Raw genomic sequence first — 25,111 nt, 5'->3', positions numbered from 1 at the left:
CATGGGATTCAGAGGAGGACTCACATTATTTCTTGGAGTCAACATTGTGTGGGATACTTTCTGATCCCTCCCCACCTCAAGAGAGATAAATCTCCACCTGAGGGTCTCTCTTTCACCAGTTTTATCAAGGAGATGTCGTCTACTATCCCATTTAAGTTTGAGATGCTGACTATCCTGGACTATGAGTTTCCTCCTAAGGAAGAGGTTGCTGCACCATTGCACTCTATCCTTAAGGATGCACTGATGAAAAACAGGGAGTCTCCCCTCTCAGTGCAGGTTGAACCTAAGAAGGTGGAAATGCAGTACTGTATCCAAAAGGCTCCTAGATTCAAGAGGGCTCAACCTTCACACCATTCTCTGGTGGTCGAATCAAATGAGCTAGGAGCTCCAGGACTCATGCCTCAGTGCCTTCAAGTGGGGAGGCTAGGATACTAGACTCACTTGGGAGGAAACGTTTTCAGGCCTTGATGCTTGTTGCCCTCATCCAGTCCTACCAACTCTCCATGAACCTTTGCTTGCAATCTTTAGTCCACAGTACACAAAGTCTTGCGGATACTGTCCCACAGGAGCAGGCCGCAGAGCTTCGCCAGTTGGTCAGTAAGCAGCTTGAGTGCAGAAATATCTGGCCAGGGAGCACCTACAACTCCTTTGACATAGCATCCAGACCCTCCGCCATGAATTGTGAGGATGTGCAGAATCTCATGGCTGTGTCTCTGACCTGGAACCAGGGGTGGTGGAGAGGTTGGTGGACGTTCCTTGATGAGGTGACAGCTTGTTTGGAGATAAGGTGGAAGAGATTGCTGAACTCGTAAAGAAACTTATGGACACCATCCAAACTGTCTCAGCACCATTCAGCTGCATCCTCATCCTCAGAGGTTTTTGAGTGAGCTTAGATGGCAATCCACTACTCTGAAAGGCAGGGGTTCCCGCCGCCTTCCTCTTTTGCCCAGCAGCCCCAGGCCTAGTGCTTTTGGCCTTGCCAACCCCGTCCTCAGAAGGCCCATCTGGCAACCTGGTTGAAGCAAGTGATGAACTGTTGACTGGCTCCGAGAGAGCATAGCCGGCCTTCTGGAAGAGGGAATTTTTACCATAACAGGTGGACCCTTGTAATTTCCAACCAGTGGGTTCTTCAAATAGTCTGTCTCTGTTACTCCCTGTATTGGCATCAAAGACCAAGATTGCCCGCCAAGAGTGTCTTCTCTCAGTACAGGCAGGTACTTGTAGAAGAAATCTCTTCCTTTCCACAGGCCAAGGCAGTTAAACCTGTGCCACCAGGGGAAGAAGGGAAGGAATTCTATTCCAGGTACTTCCTTGTGCCCTGAAAAAAACATGAGGATTCCATCCCATCCTAGACCTAAGGGCCCTGAACAAATTCCTGGTCAAAAAAAAGATCAGGATAATTTTTCTGGGCACCCTTCTCCCCATGATTCAGGAAAATGATTGTCTATGCTTTCTGGACCTAAAGGATGCTTATACCCACATTTCAATAGTTCCCAGTCACAGGAAGTACCTCAGATTTCCATTAGGGAAACACCATTACCAGTATCATGTTCTGCCATTTGGCCTCACATCAGCTTCCAGGGTATTCACCAAATTTCTAGTGGTAGTTGCAGCATCTACATAGGCTGGGAGTGTACGTATTTCCCTATCTGGACGATTGGCTGGTCAAGAGCACATCACAGTAGGGGGTAACAGAGTCAATGTTCCTAACTATTCGGGTTTTGGAGTTACTAGGTCTGGTCATAAACTAACCTAACTCCCACCTTCTCCCAGTCCAACAATCAGAATACATGGCAGACCCGCGCTTTTCTTCCACAAGCGAAAACAGAGATCTAATTGACACTTGCCTCACAAGTCCAAAGCAATACGCACACAACTCGGCAAATGTTAGTTGATGGACCACATAACATCAACAGTGCATGTCACTCCCATGGCACAGCTCCACTTGAGAGAAACCCAGTGGACCCTAGCTTCCCAGAAGTCTTAGACCATAGGACTACCATTCCAAATGTTGCCTCCTGAGAAGGTGCTGACAACAGATGCATCCAACCTGGGATGGGAAGCTCATGTAGATGAGTTCCAAACCCAGGGGACTTAGTCAGCTGAGGAAACAGATCTCTATATCAATCCCCTTGAGCTAAGGACCATTTGGAATGCTCTGAAGGCTTTCAGAGATCGGCTGCAAAACCAAATTGTTCTCATCCAAATGGACAACCAGGTTGCAATATTTTATGTAAGCAAGCAGAAGGTACGGGGATCCTAATCCTTGTGTCAGGAAGCAGTGGGGATGTGACAGTGAGCCCTCCTTCACGGTATGGACCTCTGAGCTACATACCTCCCAGGGAAGGACAACTGCCTGGTGGACAGACTAAGCAGGGTTTTGCAACTGCATGAGTGGTCTCTCAATATGGGTATAGCCTACAAGATATTCCGAGACTGGGGCATCCCCTTTGATTTTTTTGCAACTCTTCTCAACAACAAGGTCCCCTAGTTCTGTTCCAGGCTCAGATTGCACGGCAGAATGGCATCAGATGCCTTTCTCCTAGATTGGGTGAAGGGACTTCTATATACATATTCTCCAATACCTCTCATAGAGAAGACTTTGCTGAAACTCAAGCAAGACCAAGGAACTATGATCCTGATCATGCCTGGAGATTGGACTTTATTCCAACCCTCATTACACAGAACGAGGGGTCTCTTGTACATCCAAGCCTCCAATCCCTGGCCCTCACAGCTTGGATATTGAGAGCATAGAATTTGAAACCTTAAATTTTCCAGAGGGTGTCTCCTGCGTCTTACAAGCTTCCAAGAAAGACTCCTCTAAGAGGTTGTTACTATTTTAAGTGGAGGATGTGTACTGTCTGGTGTGAGAGCAAGACCTTAGATCTCCTCACTTGTTTACACAAAAACTGCTTGAATACCTCCTACACTTCTCTGAGTCTGGTTTGAAAACCAACTCTGTAAGTGTCCATCTCAGTGCAATTAGTGCTTATCACCGTATAAGAGGGTATGCCCATCTCTGTACAGCTTCTAGTTGGTCACTTCATCTGAGGCTTGTTATTGACAAAACCCTCTATCCAACCTCCAGCTGTGTCATGGGATCTCAATGATGTTCTTACCCAGCTGATGAAAGCTCCCTTTGAGTCACTTGATTCCTTTTATCTGAAGTATTTGACCTGGAAAGTTGTATTTCTGGTGGTGGTCACTGCAGCTTACAGGGTCAGTGAACTTCAGGCCCTAGTAGTTGATCCACTTTACACTAAGTTTCACTACAATAAAATAGTTTTCCACATGCACACTGATTTCTTTCCTAAGGTAGTGTCGGAGTACCATCTTAATCAATCGTTCTACTACTTGCCCATCCTGGTGACTGTGCACTGCATACTTTGGATTGCAAGTGAGCCTTCGCCTTCTACCTGGAGCGGACTAAAGCCCATAGACAGTTCACCCAGCTTTTAGTTTCTTTTGATCCAAACAGGATGAGGGTAGCCATTGGCAAACACACAGTTTCCATTTGCCTAACAGATTGCATCTCCTTTACTTATGCACAGGCTGGGCTAACTCTAGAGGATCATGTCAAGGCTCATAATGTCAGAGCCATGGACACATCGGTAGCCCATTTGAGGTTAGCCTTCATAGAGGAGATTTGTAAAGCTGTGACGTGGTCATCTGTCCACATATTCACATCTCTTTATTGTCTTGAGAAGTATACTCAGCGTGACAGCCGGTTTGAGCAAGCAGTCCTGCAGAATTTGTTAGGTGTCTAGAATCCAACTCCACCCCCTTAGGCCAAGTTTTGTTCTGTTCCAGGCTGCACCTCCACAACTAGTATATACTAGTATATATATAAATATATATATATAGCCTTGGATCTACGGATTCCCAGCTGTAAGAATATCAAGGTCTGCTTGTCCTCAGAGGAAGCAAAGTTACTCACCTGTAGCAGATGTCCAGTTATTCTTACAGACCCTCTCATCTCCCCTTGGAGTTGTATTCTTTAGCTTTTTGAAATGATTGAGGGACCTGTGCGCGCGTGTCAGGCGGGAAAGCACCAGCGTATGCGTGGCGGGATGCTGCTATCAAGTTCTGTCTTGATACTGCTAAGATCCGCACCAGGCTCCGTCAGATGATGTCACCCAGCTGTTAAAATACTTGGCCTGCTGTCCTTGGAGAACACGTGCTACAGGTGAGTAACTTCACTTTACACACATATCCCTCCCTCCCTCCCTCTTATTTTGCTTTATCCATTCACAGGCCCAGCAAGAGCGGCATGAACGGGATTTAGCTTTGCTGAAAATAAAGGCAGAACAGGAAGCAGAAGAGAGTCGAAGACAGCTGGATGATGCCAGGCAGAAAGCAGCTCAGGTAATGAGAGGCAAAAACTACCACCAAAGCTGGACAAAAAACAAGTCAGTCATCATAGTAGGACTTTAAGCAAAGGGAGTAGTTCTGAAAAGCTGTATGCAGAGAACTTTAACAACAAGTTGGGCATGGGAATCTGTCGGCATCTATCTGAAAATGTAAAAATTGGACATTATTTACAAGTACCTGAACTGTTGTGTTTTTGAAGACAATTTGCTGTAAAATTCATTGTTCTGAATCTTACCTTTGGTAAGACACTTTACAGTTTTCATTGCCATAAAAGCACACTTTCTGCCATCAAACTGGTGCCAAGAAAAATGTAAAATGTACAATCATTTTGTATGTAGAATTCTTTGTTAAATACAGTGGTACATTAAAGAGTCTGGGAGTTAAAAAAAAAAAAAAAATCATAGTAACATGGCAGAAAAAGACCACCATGGTCTAGAATTATACCTGCCATTTTATGCAGAATGTTCAGGTTACCTGTTCTGTGCCTCATTTTTAGGGTTTTGTCAGTCACTCCATGCAGCTTACACCATTTTGCCATTTTTGAAGTGTGAATGTCATTTCCATATCATCATGCTGATCAATCCATAGACTGGTGGGTTGTGTCCATCTACCAGCAGGTGGAGATAGAGAGCAAAGCTTTTGCCTCCCTATATGTGGTCATGTGCTGCCGGAAACTCCTCAGTATGTTCTCTATCTCAGCAGGTGGTGGTCACACACAGCAGCAGCTCTGACTAGGTCTCCAAGCCTAATTTTTAGGTTTTGTTGAGTACCTGGGGTTGAGGGCTCTTCTTGAGCAAGTGCAAACCTGGTGGCGCCAGGTCCCTCCTTTTCTCCCCCCTCCCGCTGGCTCCGTTAAAAAAAAAAAAAAAATTTTGAACGTCCTTAAGGGCGTTTATTTCGACGTTTATTTAAACGTTTATTGCAGCTACTCACTGGGACACCAGGTCGTTACAGCTCGGAGCGAGAAGCAGGTAATTTTTACCTTTTTAAAGCGGGCAGGGGGTTCCCCGATCGATCTCCACGTGGCCTATGGCGTCGGAGGGCGAGGGCGCGAAGAATTGCTCCCCGGACCGCGTGTGCGCTTCTAGCGGGGATGCGGGGGTCTTAAAGTCTGATTCGCCCTTGTTGGGTGTCAGTTTGGAGGCCGGTCAGTGTCCCGGGTCTTCCTCCGGTGCGGCGGTTTTTCCCGCCATAAACGCCCATCCCCCGCTGCTCACCTCCGCCATCTTGGCCGGCCACTCTGCTCGGACGGCTTCTTCTTGGGCCGCCCTTGAGCTGGGAGAAGTTAATGCCATGGCCGCCCTTGATTTGGGCGACGGCAAAAAAGCGGCTAAAGTTAAGCGCCGTTCTTCCCGCGCGGCTCCTTCGCGGAATGTCACGCCGGACACCATCTTGGATGCACAGCATGTTTCTCCCCCGCTCTTGCGAGCGCCGGTTGAGGGTGCGTCTAGGGCTCTGGCCCAGGCTGCTGAAGTGCACAGTCTGGGGGGTTTCTCCCCGAGTTTATTTTGCTGCTGCATCAGGCCTTCCTTATGCAAAACGCTGCCCCTTCTCCCTTGTCTGATAAAGGGGTTGAGGCCCCCGGAAGTAAACGCCCTCGGGTGGATTCCCAGGCCTTAGAGGACTCTGTTTCCTCTGATGTAGATGAGGGCAGCGTATCTGAGTTCTCCCAACGGTCCTTTGGGGATTCCTTGGAGGAGACGGATTCCCGCTCGGATGGAGCGGATGACCCCTCTGCAGCGCGGATCTTTCGCTCAGAGGATTTGCCCAACCTGTTAGTGCAGGCCATGAGCATTTTGAAGATTTCCTCTCCGGAGGACGTCTCTCCCTCAGCCCCTGTTGGCTCCGCCATTATGCTGGGGATGAAGCGCCCGCCTAGAACCTTCCACGTGCATGATGCCATGCACACCTTAATTTCGGCTCAATGGGATGTCCCGGAAGCGAGCCTCAAAGTGGCTAGGGCTATGTCCCGCCTCTATCCTTTGCCTGAAAGTGAACGGGAGGCCTTTCTTTGGCCTACCGTGGATTCTTTAATCACTGCGGTGACTAAGAAAACAGCGTTGCCGGTGGAAGGTGGCACGGCCCTAAAGGACGCCCAAGACAGAAGATTGGAGGCGGCCTTAAGGTCGTCCTTCGAGGTGGCTGCCTTAAGTTTGCAGGCCTAAGTTTGCGGCTCCTATATGGCCAGGGCGTGCCTGACGATTGTGCAGCGGGCTTCCCCCTCGGATCCTTCCTTGAGGGCTGATTGGCCGGCCCTGAAATCGGGCTTGGCTTATTTGGCAGACTTACTGTATGATGTCTTGAGAGCCTCGGCTAAAGGTATGGCTCAGACAGTCTCTGCGCGGCGGTGGCTTTGGCTGAAACATTGGTCTGCGGACCACTCCTCTAAGTCCCGCCTGGCTAAGTTGCCTTTTAAAGGCAAGCTGCTCTTTGGGGTCGAGCTGGACAAAATTGTGACCGATCTCGGCACGTCTAAGGGCAAGAGGTTACCAGAGGTCAGGGCTCGGGCCAGTGCTCGCCCCGGTATCTCCAGAGGACGGTTTCAGGAAGCCCGTCGGTACCGCCCGGGCAAGTCGGGCTCCTCTGCCCCCTCTTCCTTCAAGAGGAACTTCTCCCCCAAGCAGCATTCCTTTCGCAGAGACCGCCGTCCCGGAGGTGTGCCCTCCGGTCCTCCCCCAGGGTCTCGTACCCAATGACGGGGTCCTGGTCCATGGCCCAGTGCAGATTGGAGGACGCCTGTCCTCGTTTCTGGGTGAGTGGACCAGGGTAACTTCAGACGCTTGGGTGCTGGAAGTCATCAGAGACGGCTACAAGCTAGAGTTCTGCCGACCCTTAAGAGACGGGTTTGTACTCTCTCCCTGCAAGTCTCCGGTCAAAGCTGTGGCAGTGCAGCAGACCTTGGACAATCTGATCCGCCTGGGTGCGGTCGTTCCGGTGCCAGAAAATCAGCTTGGCAAGGGACATTACTCCATTTACTTTGTGGTACCAAAGAAAGGAGGTTCTGTACGGCCTATCCTTGACCTCAAAGGGGTCAATCGGGCCTTGAAAGTTCGGCACTTTCGCATGGAGACTCTCCGCTCTGTTATAGCGGCAGTGAAGGCAGGGGAGTTCCTGGCATCCTTGGACATCAAGGAAGCGTACTTGCATATTCCCATCTGGCCTCCTCATCAACGCTTTCTGCGTTTTGCAGTCCTGGGCCGACACTTCCAGTTCAGAGCCCTCCCGTTCGGGTTGGCTACTGCTCCGCGGACCTTCTCCAAAGTAATGGTGGTCATCGCGGCCTTCCTGCGAAAGGAAGGAGTACAAGTCCATCCTTATCTGGACGACTGGTTGATCCGAGCCCCCTCTTTTGCAGAGTGCGGCAAAGCTGTGGACCGGGTGATTGCTCTTTTGAGCTCCCTGGGGTGGATCATCAACTGGGAGAAAAGCCAGCTGCGCCCGACTCAGTCCCTGGAGTATCTGGGAGTTCGATTCGACACCCAAGTGGGCAGAGTGTTCCTGCCGGACAATCGGATTGTCAAACTTCAGGCTCAGGTGGACCAGTTCCTAGTAGCCTCTCCTCTTCGGGCTTGGGACTATGTGCAGCTGTTGGGCTCTATGACGGCCACGATGGAAGTAGTGCCCTGGGCAGGGCTCATATGAGACCACTACAACTCTCTCTGCTGCAGCGCTGGACTCCAGTGTCGGAGGATTATGCTGTGCGCCTTCCCTTGGACCCAGCAGTGCGCAAGGCGCTGAGCTGGTGGCTGAAGACAGACAAGTTGTCTGCAGGGATGCCTCTTGTGACCCCGGAGTGGATTGTCATCACGACGGACGCCTCTTTGACGGGCTGGGGAGCCCACTGCTTGGGAAGGACAGCGCAGGGGCTCTGGTCTCCTGCAGAGGCAAAGTGGTCTATCAACCTCCTGGAACTCAGAGCCATTCGGCTGGCGCTTTTGGAGTTCCTCCCGGTACTGGTGTTGAAGCCAGTACGGGTCCTGTCGGACAATGCCACGGCTGTGGCCTATGTCAACCGCCAGGGAGGTACCAAGAGCGCCCCTCTAGCCAAGGAAGCCATGAATCTATGCCAGTGGGCGGAAGCGAACCTGGAACAGCTGTCAGCGGCCCACATTGCCGGAGTCATGAATGTCAAGGCGGACTTTCTCAGTCGCCATACCTTGGATCCCGGAGAGTGGCAGTTATCGGCTCAGGCGTTCTTGGACATCACGAAGCGCTGGGGCCAGCCGAGCCTAGATCTGATGGCGTCATCGGGCAATTGCCAAGTGCCGCGCTTTTTCAGCAGAGGACGGGACCCTCGATCTCTGGGAGTAGATGCTCTTCTCCAACAGTGGCCGACACAGGAGCTTCTCTATGTGTTCCCGCCCAGGCCCATGTTGGGCAGGGTACTAGACCGGGTGGCAAAGCATCTGGGCCAAATAATCCTGGTGGGTCCGGACTGGCCCAGACGTCCCTGGTATGCGGACTTGATAAGGCTATCAGTGGACAACCCTCTGCGGCTGCCAGTGGAGCAGGGCCTGTTGCATCAGGGTCCCGTGGTGATGGAGGATCCCTCCCCCTTTGGTCTTACGGCCTGGCTATTGAGCGGCAGTGTCTGAGGAAGAAGGGCTTCTCAGACAAGGTCATCGCCACTATGCTGAGAGCGAGGAAGCGCTCTACTTCTACTGCTTACGCCAGGGTTTGGCGTGGTGTGAAGCAGGCTCACTTTCTCCCTTCACTGCTCCAATTTCTTCAGTGCTGGCGTTCCTGCAAGAAGGTCTGGAGAAGGGCCTGTCGCTCAGTTCCCTTAAAGTCCAGGTGGCGGCTTTGGCTTGCTTCAGGGGCCGCCTGAAGGGTGCTTCCCTGGCTTCGCAGCCAGATGTGGTACGTTTTCTCAAGGGAGTTAATCACCTGCGCCCTCCTCTGCACTCAGTGGTGCCTGCGTGGAATCTCAACCTGGTGCTAAGAGCCTTGCAGAAGCCACCTTTTGAACCCTTGTCGAGGGCATCTCTGAAAGACCTGACGTTGAAAGCAGTCTTTTTGGTGGCTATCACTTCAGCCAGAAGAGTTTCCGAGCTCCAGGCACTCTCATGTCGAGAGCCTTTTCTGCAGTTCACTGAGGCAGGAGTGACTATTCGCACAGTGCCTTCCTTCCTGCCCAAGATTGTTTCTCGCTTCCATGTGAATCAGCAGCTCTGTCTCCCTTCCTTTCGTAGGGAGGACTACCCAGAGGAATACTCTACTCTCAAATATCTGGATGTGCGACGAGTCATCTTCAGATACTTGGAAGTGACCAATGATTTCCGGAAATGGGATCATCTGTTTGTCCTGTTTGCAGGTCCTCGTAAGGGTCTGCAGGCTGCTAAGCCTACAGTGGCAAGATGGGTCAAGGAAGCCATTGCAGCGGCTTATGTGACTGCGGGGAAGGTGCCGCCTATTCAGCTGAAGGCTCACTTCACTAGAGCTCAGGCGGCCTCGATGGCAGAGGCCGGGTCCGTCTCCTTGGAAGAGATATGCAAGGCGGCAACTTGGGCATCGGCCCATACCTTCTCCAAGCATTGCTGCTTGGCTGTGGCTGCTTGGGCGGAGGCCCGGTTTGGAGCTTCAGTGTTGCGGTCAGGGATTTCAATGTCCCGCCCTGGGTGAGTACTGCTTCGGTACATCCTACCAGTGTATGGATTGATCAGCATGATGATATGGAAGGTAAAATTATGTATCATACCTGATAATTTTCTTTCCATTAATCATAGCTGATCAATCCATAGCCCCTCCCAGATATCTGTACTGTTTATATTCTGGTTGCATTTCAGGTTCAAGTTTAGTCTTCAGTTCCTGTTCAGGAGGACTTCGTGTTCAAGTTTTTTCAATTGGATTCTTCAAGAGTTGAGACGATTTTGTGTTACAGTGAGCTGCTGCATTCCTCTCCCCTCCGTTTCACAGGGCTGGATTGAGACATAAATTCTGCCGGAGCTCCCTCCCGCTTCGTGCGGCTGTAGGGCAGCTTTGTACCCCTCCCGCTTCGGCGGTCAGTCAGCTCCTCCCGCGGTTGCGGTTGCAGGATAAGCCAGATCCCCCCGCATCGGCAGGGTGGTGTCCCTCCCCCGCTCCGCGGGGATGAGCTGGACGGATTCCCCTCCCCCACTTGTGTGGGGATGAGCTGGGTTAATTCCCCTCCCCCGTTTCGGCGGTGGTGAGCTGGGCAGAGTGTCCCTTTGTGCGTGTAATTCTCTAAGTGCTGAGTCCTGCGGATGGAGCTTTGATATCGACATACTGAGGAGTTTCCGGCAGCACATGACCACATATAGGGAGGCAAAAGCTTTGCTCTCTATCTCCACCTGCTGGTAGATGGACACAACCCACCAGTCTATGGATTGATCAGCTATGATTAATGGAAAGAAAATTATCAGGTATGATACATAATTTTACCTTGTTTTGCTTTGATCCTGTCCTCTTGTTACATAGGGTCTAGTAGCCTCTTCGGGGCAGGAAAGATCCCCACTCTTTCCTGCCCTCTGCCACTGATCCTTTCGCTACCGCTGTTTCTTTAAGATTGCTGCTGAGACTTCAAGCTGTCCTGTTCCCATGAACTGTCTATTCTGAGTGTGCAGAACTTGGCACCAGTGCTATTAAGAAACTCCAAAAAAGGCACAATGTAGAGCTAATTGGCTTGGCACCAAATTCTAAAGGAATGAGACACAGTGTTTAAAGGTACCATAGGGGTCAATATTCAGCTCATGGTGGTGAGTGTTTTGCCGACTGCCACCAGCGTTATTCCTGGATATTACTACTACTACTACTATTACTACTTGACATTTCTAAAGCGCTACTAGGGTTACGCAGCGCTGTACAATTTAACATAGAAGGACAGTCCCTGCTCAAAGGAGCTTACAATCTAAAGGACAAATGTACAGTCTGGGCCATGTCCAGGCTTCAGCATTGAATATCCGGTTTATGCAGAACCATCTAACATATAGCCAATTAAATCGATAATCAGAACTTAAGTGGCTATGGGCTACTGCATAAAAATAGGACTGTGTTTTATGTGGTCCCATTTATGCAATTACCCTGGCTTGTTAAGTGCTGAATACCGGCAATTAATAAGCCAAGTGTTGACTCAGCTTTGATAACTGGTTAAGTGCCACTGAAAATTTGCAGATAGCCCTGAACAAGTGATTTAACAGATCAGTGGCCATATCTGGCCAGTTAAATTGTTTTGTAGTTTGACCAGTTCATCACAGCATTTCAGCAAAGTAGCAAGTCATCTGAAACAAAACTGAAGAGCCTTAATGCATCTCCACCTTCTCTTTCCAGCTACTCTAGCGAGAGATTCTCAAAGTCTTCCAGCCACTTCCTGTCTTCACTGAACTGTGGCATGAACTCTTTAAAGAAAGATATAGTGTAGATAAGTCCGAACCTCCTTCTCTAGCCTCAAACTCTCCACAACAGAAATGAAAGTGAAATAGTTCTATAGATATCATGTTGAAACACTCTTAGAGCTGCCAAGGGGTCCCAATTTTTGAGAGAGAGATTTTAGTACACATACCCCATCCCCGCCCCACTTCACACTGGCTCCACCCACTCTACATGGCTCCGCCCCCTGGTACACCTCAAACCCATGGCCATTTCAGAAAATATTTTATTTAATAGCCTAATACCCTTTTTAATTAGCTTTCAGAGGCCAAAACCTCCTGCCTCAGGTCAGTATAATGCTGTTATGGTATCCTCTCCTGACCTGAGGAAGGAAGTGTTGGTCTCTGAAAGCTAATCAAAAATGTTTTATAATCAGTGAAGGTATCATCTTATTTTCTATTTTATGTTTTATTTGCATTTATTAAACTTCATTAACACATTATTTTATCCTAAATTAAAAATAAAATTATTTTCTTTACCTTTGTTGTCTGGCCATTTACTTTTTCTAATTGTGTTGCTCCCAGACTCTTGATTCTACTTTCCTTCGTCTTTCTCTTTCGAGGGTTTCCTGTTCATTCATCATTTTCTCTCCTTTTTCTTTGTTTTCTTCAATATTTTCTGCCTCTTTCTCTGTCCAGATTTAATTCATTCTTACTATCCATTCTTTAATTTCCTTCTTTTTACTTCATCTACCTATGGCATTTTATCTTTTCCTCACCCTTGTTCTCCACATGCCCCTTCCTCTTATTCTCCAGTCTTTCACTACTCTGTCCTCTCCCCCTTTCCATCCAGCAGCTCCCCACTTTCTCTCCCTAGCCTTCCAGTGTCTCCCCTCTTTCTTTCTGCATCCTTCCATCCAATGTCTCCTTTTTCTCCCTACCCTTCCATCCAGCATCTCTCTTTCTCTTCTGATCCTTCCACCCATCTACCCTCTCTCCTGATCCTTCCATCTAGTGTCTCTCTCTCTCTCTCTCCCCCCTCCTTCTATCCAGTGTCTCTCTATCTCTCTACCCTTTTATGTTCAGTATCCCCCCTCTCTCTCTCCACATCCTTCCATTCTCTCCCCTTTCTCTCTGCGTCCTTTCATCCATCTCCCCTCTTTCTTTCTCTCCCTATCCTTCTATCCAGTGTCTTCCCTCTTTCTCTCCCTATCCTTCTATCCAGTGTCTTCCCTCTTTCTCTTCCTATCCTTCCATCCAGTGTCTTCCTCTCCACATCCTTCCGTCTTCCCTCTTTCTCTCATCCTTCCATCCTTCTACCCCCTCTCCTGATCCTTCCATCCAACGTCTATCCCCCTCTACCGATCCTTCCATCCCATGTCTCTCTCTCTCTCTCTCTCTATCCCTTTCTTTCCGTCCAGTGTTTGTCTGTCTGCCCTTTTCCATTCATCAAGTCCCCCATCTCTCTCCCCATCCTTCAATGTCCCTCCTGTTCCCCTACCCTTCTAGTGTCTTCCCTCTTTCTGCTGTCAGCCAGGATCACCCCCCTTTCTCCCCATCTTCAGCAGCTTCTCTCTTTCTCCAGCCCTTCTCCATGTCCCCGCCTTCTCTCACCATCTTCCCACTCTCTTCATTCTACCTGCCTCCCGCTTCCCCTTCCACCAGATAATCATTTCCTAGCCACTGCTGCTTCTGTTGAGCAGCAGCGAATGCAACCAAAAAAAAAAAAAAAGCTAACAAACAAAAAATTTTAAAAAGCAAGTGCGGGACCGCAGGCAGCCTTCAAGCATGGACTGTCGTCTCTCTGTCCCCAGAGCAGAGCAGGAAGTCGATTTTAACTTCCCACTCCTCCAGGGGCAGAGAGGAGAAAGGAGCGACTGCAGCGCCGACAGCCCATGCTTGAAGGCTGCTGCGGCCCCGCACTTGCTTTTTTTATTTTTTGATCGAGGCCGCTGCTGCTGAAGAGGAGAAGCAGCAGTGGCCAGGAAATTAATACTGGATGGAAGGGGGAGCTGCCGATGCCGTGTCTCAGCTGGAAACTTTCCCGCTTTGGTGGGAGTGCGAAAGTCTCCCACTGAATGCGGGAGACTTGGCAGGTCTGCACTCTACCAGAGAGATCTTCATTTCTGGACAGAAGGTTCCCATCTGACATTCTCCAAGAACTCAGTTTTGACAGTTGCGTCTCAAACGCGTCAAGATGCTCATCACTGTCTTTATGGGATAACTATTCTCCAGGGTTGCTCTCGGATCCTTCTCTGAAACTGAAGAATGAGTCTGTCAGAAGTTACCTCTTATCCAAGGTTTCTTAAGAAGATTGCAAAAAAAATTCTCAGGACCAGACTCACCATAGAACAAAATTCTTAGATGCTCTCAAATATCTGGATCTCCCTAAAGAGTTAGTTTCACTACCTATCCATGAAGTCTTATTGAAGTAACAAGAGAAGATTTAGTAGATAGCTTGTGAGGAAAAAGGTTACTTCTAGGAGACTAGGTTTAGGACAACCAGTAATTCATGACTTTGCTATGTGCATTGTTATTCTGTAGTTGCTGTATGCATTATTAGAAAAATACATAAGTAATGCCACACTGGGAAAAGACCAAGGGTCCATCGAGCCCAGCATCCTGTCCACGACAGCGGCCAATCCAGGCCAAGGGCACCTGGCAAGCTTCCCAAACGTACAAACATTCTATACATGTTATTCCCAGAATTGTGGATTTTTCCCAAGTCCATTTAGTAGCGGTTTATGGACTTGTCCTTTAGGAAACCGTCTAAACCCTTTTTAAACTCTGCCAAGCTAACCGCCTTCACCACGTTCTCTGGCAACGAATTCCAGAGTTTAATTACGCGTTGGGTGAAGAAAAAGTTTCTCCGATTTGTTTTAAATTTACTACACTAGTTTCATTGCATGCCCCTAGTCCTAGTATTTTTGGAAAGCGTGAAAAGACGCTTCACATCCACCTGTTCCACTTCACTCATTATTTTATATACCTCTATCATGTCTCCCCTCAGCCATCTCTTCTCCAAGCTGAAAAGCCCTAGCCTCCTTAGTCTTTCTTCATAGGGAAGTCGTCCCATCCCCGCTATCATTTTAGTCGCCCTTTGCTGCAGCTTTTCCAATTCCACTATATCTTTCTTGAGATGCGGCGACCAGAATTGAACACAATACTCAAGGTGCGGTTGCACCATGGAGCGATATAACGACATTATAACATCCTCACTCCTGTTTTCCATACCTTTCCTAATAATACCCAACATATTCTATTCGCTTTCCGAGCCGCAGCAGCACACTGAGCAGAAGGTTTCGGTGTATTATCGATGACGACACCCAGATCCCTTTCTTGGTCCGTAACTCCTAACGTGGAACCTTGCATGACGTAGCTATAATTCGGGTTCTTTTTTTCCCACATGCATCACCTTGCACTTGCTCACATTAAACGTCATCTGCCATTTAGCCGCCCAGTCTCCCAGTCTCTTAAGGTCCTTCTGTAATTTGCTCTGTAGTTGTGGAATAGGCTTTGAAGATATTTATTTTATTTTATTTATTTGTTACATTTGTATCCCATATTTTCCCACCTATTTGCAGGCTCAATGTGGCTTACATAGTACCGTAAAGGCGTTCGCCAATTCCGGTATGAACAAATACAGTAATGTGGTAGAATAAGGTTTGTGTGTACAGACACATTAGGGAATCGTAGAGAGGAAGAGTTATTATATGTCCATTACGAGCGTTGGCTTCGTTGTGTTGTAGGGTACAGGTATTTAAGTTGGGTTGGTAGGGTATGCCTTTTTGAACAAGTTAGTTTTTAATGATTTCCGGAAGTTTAGGTGATCATAAGTTGTTTTCAAGGCTTTTGGTAATGCGTTCCATAGTTTTGTGCTGATGTAGGGAAAGCTGGATGCATAGATTGATTTGTATTTCAAGAACTCATTCCAGCACTCCTTTTGGAAAGGATCCAAGCCTGATTGATCTGATGGGGAAAAGGATTTTCTAGATTGCAGTGTGAGCACAAGAATAACTGTGCATCAATTTCATATTATTCAATTCCTATATAAAATTATTGAGAAGTTTCAAGATACTTTTCCTTCCACTTCCAAAGACAAATTAGTCTCACCAGTATTACATGCAGTGAATGTGTTAAATGCTTTATTAGGTCAGCCTATGATATGTATTATACAGCTTCTAGGGGAGCAGCCATAACCATAGCATCAAGACGAATAGCATGGCTTAAAAGTCTGGTCTCAGAAAGGATGTGCAAGGGCATATAGAAGACATTCCTTGTAGAGGCGGAAACCTTTTTTTGTGTGTGTGAAGAACAGTCTTGCTGATCAAGGATAATTGCTCCACTATTGAGTCACTAGTTGTGGATAATATTGAGCAGAACAAGTATATGTCTCTAAAGACAATGCTTTCAGCCTTATATGCATCCCTGTTATCAAGGGTGAAGGGGAAGAATATGTAGAAGCTGATAAGGATAAAGCTATTTCTGTTCTGTGTTCACAGATGAAAGGCCAGGGGCACGCTAATGAGAATGCATGTGTGGTAAACCAGGACCGATTCTCAGAAGACTGAGTTCATGAGGAGCTAGCTAAATTTAAAAAAAGACAAAATGATAGGGCTTGATAGGATGCATCCGAGGGTACTCAAGGATTTTGGAGAAGTTCTGGCGGCTCCGCTGTCTGGTATCTTCAGTACTTCCTTAGAGTTTGGAGTGGTCCCGGAAGACTAGCAGTGTGGTCACAAGAGTACTGCACAAGAGTGGAATTAAGGAGGAGGAGGTTGGAAATTACAGACCTGTTAGTTTGACCTCAGTGGTGAGTAAGCTAATGCAAACACTTCTAAAGCATAGGATTGTGATATTTCTAGAACTGAATGGACTGCAGGACCCGAGGCAGCATGGTTTCACAGATGCAGGTCTTGTCAGACAAATCTGATTGATTTTCTTTGACTGGGTGACCAAACAGTTGGATATTGGAGGGGTGCTAGATCTGTTATACTTGGATTTTAGCAAAACCTTTGGCATGGTTCCGCTTAAGCGACTGATAAATGAACTGAGTGCCCTATGTGCCCCAAAGTGACTGACTGGGCTGAAAACTGGTTAAATGAAAGGAGACAGAGGGTTGTGGTAAATGGAGTTTGCTCCGAGGTAAAGGATGTTATCAGTGGTGTACCATAGGGATCGGTCCTTGGGCCGGCTCTTTTTAACATCTTTGTGAGTTATATTGCGAAAGGACTGTCTGGTAAGGTTTGTCTCTTTGCGAATGATACCAAACTCTGTAATAGGGTAGACACCCCAGAGGGTGTGATGGCAGGAGGAGAGATCTAGCAAAGCTTCAAGAATAGTTCAGAAATTGGCAATTAAGATTTAATGCTAAAAAATGCAGGGTCATGCATTTGTGTTTCAAAAATCTGAGGGAAAGGTGTAGTATAGGGGGTGAAGTACTTCTGTGTAGAAGAGAAAGACTTGGGGGTGATTGTATCTGATGATCTTATGGTGGCCAAACAGGTAGAGGAATGTCAAACCAACAAAAAGAAGGTCCAAGTCTCCCGCAAAGCACATGTAAAACAACAAAAAGAGCGGAAGAAAAACCAAAACAGAACAGAAAAAATCATAGAGAGTAAGAGCACCAAAGAAGTTTATTAGGACCCTACACTGTCCGTGTTTTGGCCAACCGGCCTTCTTCAGGAGTCTAAAATCAAAGAAAATATTACAGATCAGCATATATAAACTCTTAAGCATATGTAAATACACATATAGAAACTGTATTTTTATTTCTATATGTGTATTTACATATGCTTAAGAGTTTATATATGCTGATCTGTAATATTTTGTTTGATTTTAGACCCCTGAAGAAGGCCGGTTGGCCGAAACACAGACCGTGTAGGGTCCTAATAAACTTCTTTGGTGCTCTTACTCTCTATGATTTTTTCTGTTCTGTTTTGGTTTTTCTTCCAGCCAAACAGGTAGAAAAGGCGACGGTCAAAGCCAGAAGGATGCTCATATGCATAAGGAGAGGAATGGCTAGCAGGAAAAAAGAGGTGATAGTGCCCTTGTATAAGTTTCTGTTGAGGCCCCATTTAAAATACTGTGTGCATTTCTGGAGACTGCACCTTCAAAAAGATATAGTTTCCAAGTTTATTTTCAAGGATGGAGTTAGTCCAGAGGGTGGCTATAAAATTGGTCAGTGGTCTCTGTCATAGAATGTATAGGGACAGACTTATCGACCTCTATGTATACTCTGGAAGAAAGATGGGAGAGAAAGGATATGATAGAGGCGTTTAATTATCCATGGTATTAATGTACAGGAGGTGAGCCTTTTTCAAATGAAGGAAAACTCTGGAGTGAGAGGGCATAGAAAAGTTAAGAGGTTATAGGCTCAAGAGTAATTCAAGGAAGTACTTTTTATTTATTTATTTATTTATTTGTTTGTTGCATTTGTATCCCACATTTTCCCACCTATTTGTAGGCTCAATGTGGCTTACAATTTTCCGTCATGACTTATGTTATTTCAGAATACATATACAATTGATAATATATATAGAACATGAATTCTAAATGAACAGAAAGGGTTGTGGATGCGTGGAATAGCCTCCTCATGCAGGTGGTGGAGACAAGGACTGTGTCTGAATTTAAGAAATCATGGGACAGGCATGTGGGGGCATCTCTTAGGGAAAGAAGATGGTGGTTGCTGAGGATGGGCAAACTGGATGGGCCATTTGGCCCTTATCTGCCATCATGTTTCTATGTTTATATCTAGAGGAGTGTGGTGCCGTGTTAGTCCACTCTTAAGGTTATCAATAGAAATCAAACAAAATAAAACATGGAAAAGAAAATAAGATGATACCTTTTTTATTGGACATAACTTAATACATTTCTTGATTAGCTTTCGAAGGTTGCCCTTCTTCGTCAGATCGGAAATAAGCAAATGTGCTAGCTGACAGTGTATATAAGTGAAAACATTCAAGCATTACTATGACAGTCTGACAGGGTGGGAGGATGGGGTTGGGTAGGAGGTATGCATGGGGACATCAAAGCATATCATTGATATTCTAACAGGATGGGTGTGGATAGGTGATGGGAGGGGTGATCAACAGAGAAATACAGCTTTATGGTTTCCTAGCTCATTATAAACCATAAAGCTGTATTTCTCTGTTGATCACCCCTCCCCTCACCTATCCACACCCATCCTGTTAGAATATCAATGATATGCTTTGATGTCCCCATGCATACCTCCTACCCACCCCCATCCTCCCACCCTGTCAGACTGTCATAGTAATGCTTGAATGTTTTCACTTATATACACTGTCAGCTAGCACATTTGCTTATTTCCGATCTGAGGAAGAAGGGCAACCTTTGAAAGCTAATCAAGAAATGTATTAAGTTATGCCCAATAAAAAAGGTATCATCTTATTTTCTTTTCCATGTTTTATTTTGTTTGATTTCTATTGATATGTTTATATCATAAGAGAAATCACTTGTAGCACTATTCTTATGGGAAGCCTAGATTGCATAGACCGTCACAACACTATCAACATCCAGAAAGAACAAGGGATAACAAACAGCAAACATCAGTGACTCAGCAGTAGCCAAAACCTAGGCCAGGCTTTGACTATTCATGAACCAGTTTCTTTACACAACCTTTCAATGTTGCACCACTACCTTTTAGGCTTATATTTGCCACTTCATGTCGGTTACCCCCATGTTTTATTTCTATTTTCTTTCCTCTAGGGATCCGCTATGTTTATCATATGCTTTAAAAAAAAAAAAAAAAAATTCTGTTGGTCTGTCACCACTGCCTTCTCTGAATGGGTATTGCAGATATTTAGTGACATTGTTCTTAATATATGTCTTTCATTATACAAACAGAAGGGACTTTACAGATTCTGTAAATACATTTGAGATAAACTCCTTTCTTTTGAAAAATAACTGTCAGCTAAAGAATTGAATAAACAAAACTGAAGTAAGCCTCTTACACTACCTTCTTTGCACAGGCCCATGCAGAAACACTACAGCAACTGGTCCAATCCCAGCAGGACACTGCAGACACTTTTCAGGAGACCACTTCTAAGATAGCAGCACAGCACGTTGAAACGGCCAAACTGACCACTGACGCAGCTCGTCAGATACGAGAGGTGAGTGCATCTAGCATTGAGGGGGTTTTACCCCTTTCTACAGCAGATTCAGACATCTATTGAATAAGCTGGGATTATCATGTTATGGAAATATATAGATATAGATATATACACACACATACTGGGGAAAGGTATCCCATGGCAGAAACTTTGTACCATACTTATCCTAATTGCCAGACATAACAGTGTGTTTATGTGATACCTCAAACCTATGAGTCACACAAGAATCTGCAACAAAATGCACTTTATTTATTCACAAATGTCATAGATCAGAACAATAAATTGCAGAATTAGTTTCTTATACTCTCTCATACATGTATCATAACTCTCAGCATGTCTCTGTGCTTTCCACATTTTCCAGCACTGCTTTCTGTGAAAAAGGTCCATTCCAGCTTTATCTTCTCTTTCTAAAGAATTCACTCTCCCCTTCATTTGGATGAGGAAGTACTAACCATTTTCCTTCAGAGCTCAAAGTAACAAGCTGTCTGTCCAGCACCTGGGCTTGTTCCAATACACACAGCCAGTATGTATTCTGCCCACGTGGTCTCTGAAGTCTGTTTTCACCGGCCTGGGGTTTGCTCTTCACCCTTGGGGTACTGTTTTCACCAGCCCGGGGTTCGCTCTCCTTCACCCCTGGGGGCCTGCTGTCTCCCTTTCAGAACTTAGACCATTCTTATGTACCATTTCCAATTCATTAGACTCTTATGCATATAGCAAATTCATACATGCTCAGGACTGATAACAGAGTGCTGTCCCTAGATTGACCTGCAAACCCCATGTTAGGTTGTCATACCCCAGGCTTTTCAGGCCACTGGGGTTTGCTCTGCATTGCTATTGGCCCTTCAAGCCACATAGTTCTTCTCAATCTGTGTAGACTTGTTTTCCTGGCCAGATGGGTTGTTAATCATTGTGGGCACAGTGTTATTCAGTTCTGTAAATATGTCCTGTGTTCTCTATAATTCTCTGAAAAACAGCTTGCTTTGCTTACTTAGAATAAAAATGTGGGTCTGCTTTTTTTTTTCCCTTTCACCCATCCAAGGTAGAAATCCTGTCATGGCCTAACTCCCTATTGTGTTGTATTGTGTTATATTAATTTCACCCCATCTCTAACCATATACTCACCTATCTTATGTCTTCTATGTCCTGACATAGTGTAATATTTATGATTCAGTTCTGAATTGATTTAGCTTTGCCAAATGCATTTCTTCTTTGTATATGGATGCTGCTTCTACTTGTGGCAAGCTCACAGATGGATGGTGGTTAGTTCACGATGCTGAGGTCAGGTACTCTGGTGATTAAATCTATCAAGTGTCCTCCCAGACAGCCATTACAACTTCATGGTAGCCCAAAGACTAGTTTTCCCCTAAGATCCCTGATCAATTTGAAGGACATGGCCTGCATAAATTACTCATGCACATATAAATTATATCACACTCAGAAATTCCTCTTGCCATTATACCATCAGAGATGGAAAAGCTTTATGTCTTGAGGTTAATTAATGAGCCCTGCACAGTACTCAGTTTCTTTGTTCTGTGACCCTCTTCCCTATGCATAGATAACAGAACTGGCACGGACCCACATCTCAGAAGCTGTCCGAGGCCCTGCACCTCCCATCACCACACTTCTTGATCATCAGCGGCATCACCATTCAGAGTTCATGAAACAGCTGAGAGCCCACACAGAAACTGACAGGTAATATCAAATCTAACTCCTCATTTAGGTCCCTGTTTAGTAAGCCGTGCTGTAGGTGCGCAAAAATTTTAGTGTGCTCTAAAAAGTGTGCACACCTGCAGTGCGGCTTAGAAAACAGGGCCCTTAGGGTCCTATACACTAAATTCACATTGAAAGCTTTTGGTGTGTAAAAACTAAAATTGTGTGTATGCTAAAATGCTTCAGAACAGCCTGTTTACTAAATAGTTTGCCCCTGCAGTTTAAAACACAAAAAGGTGATCACATGTTAGTATTGAGGTTAACCAAAAAAGTTAGCATACTTGTGTATAATGGATCATGAAATCCCCCATGCTAGCTGGCTCAAAGTACTAGGGACAGTTAACAGTGAGGAGCTCATTCTCAGTACAGCTACCTCACATCAAGAAACTCCTTTCCTGTTCCCCAAAATAAAGCCTCAAACCTCTGAGCCCTTACTTTCTTTACTGGCTGGCAGAATAGGAGAGCCCTCCTGCTGGTATTGCTGTAGCCACTGGGAGCCAGATGCACTAAACTTAACGAGCCATTAACGAGCAAGTAGTAAAACGTGGCATGCATTAAAGGCTTCTCCGAGCCATTTTCCGATCACGGTAGCAGCTAACGAAAACGGAATGCAGGTGATCCAAAGGCTATTATAATGATCTGCTCTACCGTTGCAAGGCTATTATAATGAGATGCACTACCATTTTCCGATCCCCTTACCATGGAAAACCTAACGGGAGGTCTACACCTCTCGTTGAGGCAAAGGAAAGAATCGGAAGAAAAAAAAATGTTGTCAGGGACGTCCTTTTTGGACGTCCTTAACCCCACTCCAAAGACGTTCTTTTTGGACGTCCTTCACTTTATAATAAAAACCCCAACTGTCCAAGTGCTCGTCCAGGACGTCCTTTATGGACGTCCTTCATGCAAAACAACAAAACAAAAAAGGACGTCGTACTTAATTTTTATTATCTTCTGTTTTAAATCATTTTTCCCTTCCTCATCGGGCTAAGGAACGATTGTGAGGTCCCCCCATGGCCTCTCAGCCAATCACAGCGCATTTAGCTGACACCAGTGAGAGCGAAACGCGCTGTGATTGGCTAAGAGAGACCTAGGAGCGGAAGATGGACGGGAGTTGAAGACATGGACGATGGACGTCCTCAACTGCACTCTTCTGCACTTTTCTTGCCTGGGGTGGGCTCTCAGGGGTGGCAGCTGAGCCAGGATCACGGAAGGGAGGAACATCGGAGCCTTCCTGCAGCAAGCCGTGGATCGGGTGAGCAGCGCAGCGTCTTCCTTTTCCCGGGCGGCACAGGGAGGCGCAGGGACGGCCACAGGCATAGCGAAGGTGCCATAACTTAAAAAATAAATTTTTTTTTAAAGTCCCTCACGAGCACTTGAGACACGCAGCTTGTTCTTTTTTTTTTTTTTTGAGATGGGTGTTAGGTGCTTTTTGGAAGTATTTGGCATGCGCAGAGCAGCCAGTATAATGCTTGGCTGCTCTGCGCATGCTCAACCGGCTGACTGTTTACCGATGGAATAGAGAATGCAAGTGAGCTACAACAAGCAGCTCATTTGCATTCCTTTTCCTTGATGCATGCTCGTTCCTTACCAATTCGCTAAGGGAATCGGTAAGGGAAGGGCTTAGTGCCTCTCCCCCTGAAATTCCTCCTAGAAGTTCTTCACTGCTCTCACGTTTTATATACTTCCATTATCTCTTTCTAAGGAAGGCAGAATACACCAAAATAGTAAAATTGTGAAGAAAATATGCACTTTAGGTGTGGTTCTTGATCCAGTTTTGAGCATTAAAGATCATTTTAAAAAGATGACTGGCACTATTTTTATGAAATTGAAGTTGATCAGGTGACTGAGGGATTATTTGACTTCAGAGAATGTTAGACTAGTAGCTCAAAGCATTATTATGCCACTTTCTGACTATTGTAATAGTCTTTTGACTGGACTACCTAAAAGAACTCTGAGATCATTGCAAATAGCCCAAAACACTTCTGCCCAAATCTTGTTTAGTTTAAGTCGTTTTGATCTTATTTGTTCTATGTTGATGAAGATGTATTGGGTTACCTATTGAATTTTGGATTCAATATAAAATATTATTGCTAGTGTTCAAAGTGATAACAAATGCAGTACCTTGTGTTATTTCTGCCGTTCTACATTTATAGCAGCCAGTTAGGTCTTTGAGATCTGGAACATCTAATTTATTTGATGTTCCCTCTTTCCAGAGGGTACATCTTGAAGAATACAGAACTTCAATTTTCTATATTATGACCAAAACATTGAAATAATTTACTTTCAACTTTGAGAGTGCTCAGATCTTTAATTCAGTTTAAAAGCATGCTGAAAACACATTGTTTCAGTGTGCCTTCTTGAATGTCTCAGGTTCTTAATGATAACTTAGAGGATATTGTTTTGACCAATCCAGGTTTGGAGGTATGGCCTAATTATTAGTGCAGCGGGTTGCGGACCTGGGGAACCAGATTCAGTTCCCTGTGCAGTGCTGTGTGACCCTGGGCAAGTCACTTAGCCCTCCATTGCCTCAGGTACACTATATAACTTAGATTATGAGCTCATTAGGGATATTCAACGTGTAATTAAACTCTGGAATTCGTTGCCAGAGAATGTGGTAAAGGTGGTTAGCTTAGCAGAGTTTAAAAAAGGTTTGGATGGCTTCCTAAAGGAAAAGTCCATAGACCATTAATAAATTGGACTTGGGGAAAATCCTCTATTGTCCCAGTATGGCAATACTTATGTACTTCTGTAAATTGTAAACTGCAGTGTCACCTCAGGGATATCAAGTGCTGAAAATAAAATAAATATTGAAGTTATCGAATTTGTGGTGATGATTTGTTGTCTGTTTGATTATGTTGTTATGTTTTTATTTATTTAATAATTTTGTATGTAATATTGTACACTGCCAAGAATGGTAGATTGGGGGTATAGAAATTTATGAAACAAATAGTAGTTTTCAAGACTTCACCATAAACTCATCGTTGGTTTTCTTCCTCAAACTGAATTAGCAGTTTAAAAAAATAGTAGCAGTCATAACCACATCCAGTTTATTAAAGTTGTAAGTTTGAAGGCAGGCTCATTTTTCTGAAGAGCCTTCATTTGCTGTAATATGGTTTTTTAAATTGCTCTGAAATATGAGTAGTGCACTTCATAAAAGTAGATACATGGCTGTTTAAATTGCTTGTGCTGGGCTTTCTGGGGATATTCAGTGACATTTAACTGGATAGTGCTGTTGAATATCTTCTCTAAATGCCCATGCTGAAATTGACTAGTTTGTGGACAGTCTGGGAGCAGAGTTAGGGCAGAGCAGAAGCTTAACAAGTTAGCAGCAATTTTTCAGTCCACTAACCGGCTCAGCAGTTGCATAAAGTTAGGACAGAAAAGGGCTGCCCTAACTTAATGTGCGAAATTAACCGAGCACCATTCAGAATATTAGCTGGTGTCTGGTTAACTTCTGGGTTCTGCCCAAATGTGTTGCCAGCCCCCTCCTACCAAACTACTAAAAGGCTTCCACTAGAGGTCACTCAGCCATTTTGTACAGGCATTTGCTAGGGGCAGGAGTGAATGGGGTTC

The 25,111-nt window shown here is 45.7% G+C and overlaps 1 protein-coding gene across 1 annotated transcript in view; it reads left to right on the top strand.

Annotated features, from left to right (window-relative positions):
• The window catches only part of CEP350 (centrosomal protein 350), a 411,134-nt gene that overhangs the window by 197,198 nt on the left and 188,825 nt on the right, over window positions 1–25,111 (top strand). The window contains exons 18-20 of the mRNA XM_030208006.1: window positions 4,255–4,365; window positions 19,688–19,828; window positions 21,384–21,520. Coding sequence (XP_030063866.1) covers window positions 4,255–4,365; window positions 19,688–19,828; window positions 21,384–21,520 — 389 coding nt within the window. The remainder of the gene's footprint in view (window positions 1–4,254; window positions 4,366–19,687; window positions 19,829–21,383; window positions 21,521–25,111) is intronic.

Source organism: Microcaecilia unicolor, chromosome 6 (genome assembly GCF_901765095.1).
Source record: "Microcaecilia unicolor chromosome 6, aMicUni1.1, whole genome shotgun sequence".
NCBI classification, from domain to species: domain Eukaryota; kingdom Metazoa; phylum Chordata; class Amphibia; order Gymnophiona; family Siphonopidae; genus Microcaecilia; species Microcaecilia unicolor.
This window is presented reverse-complemented; position numbering and strand designations above follow the sequence as displayed.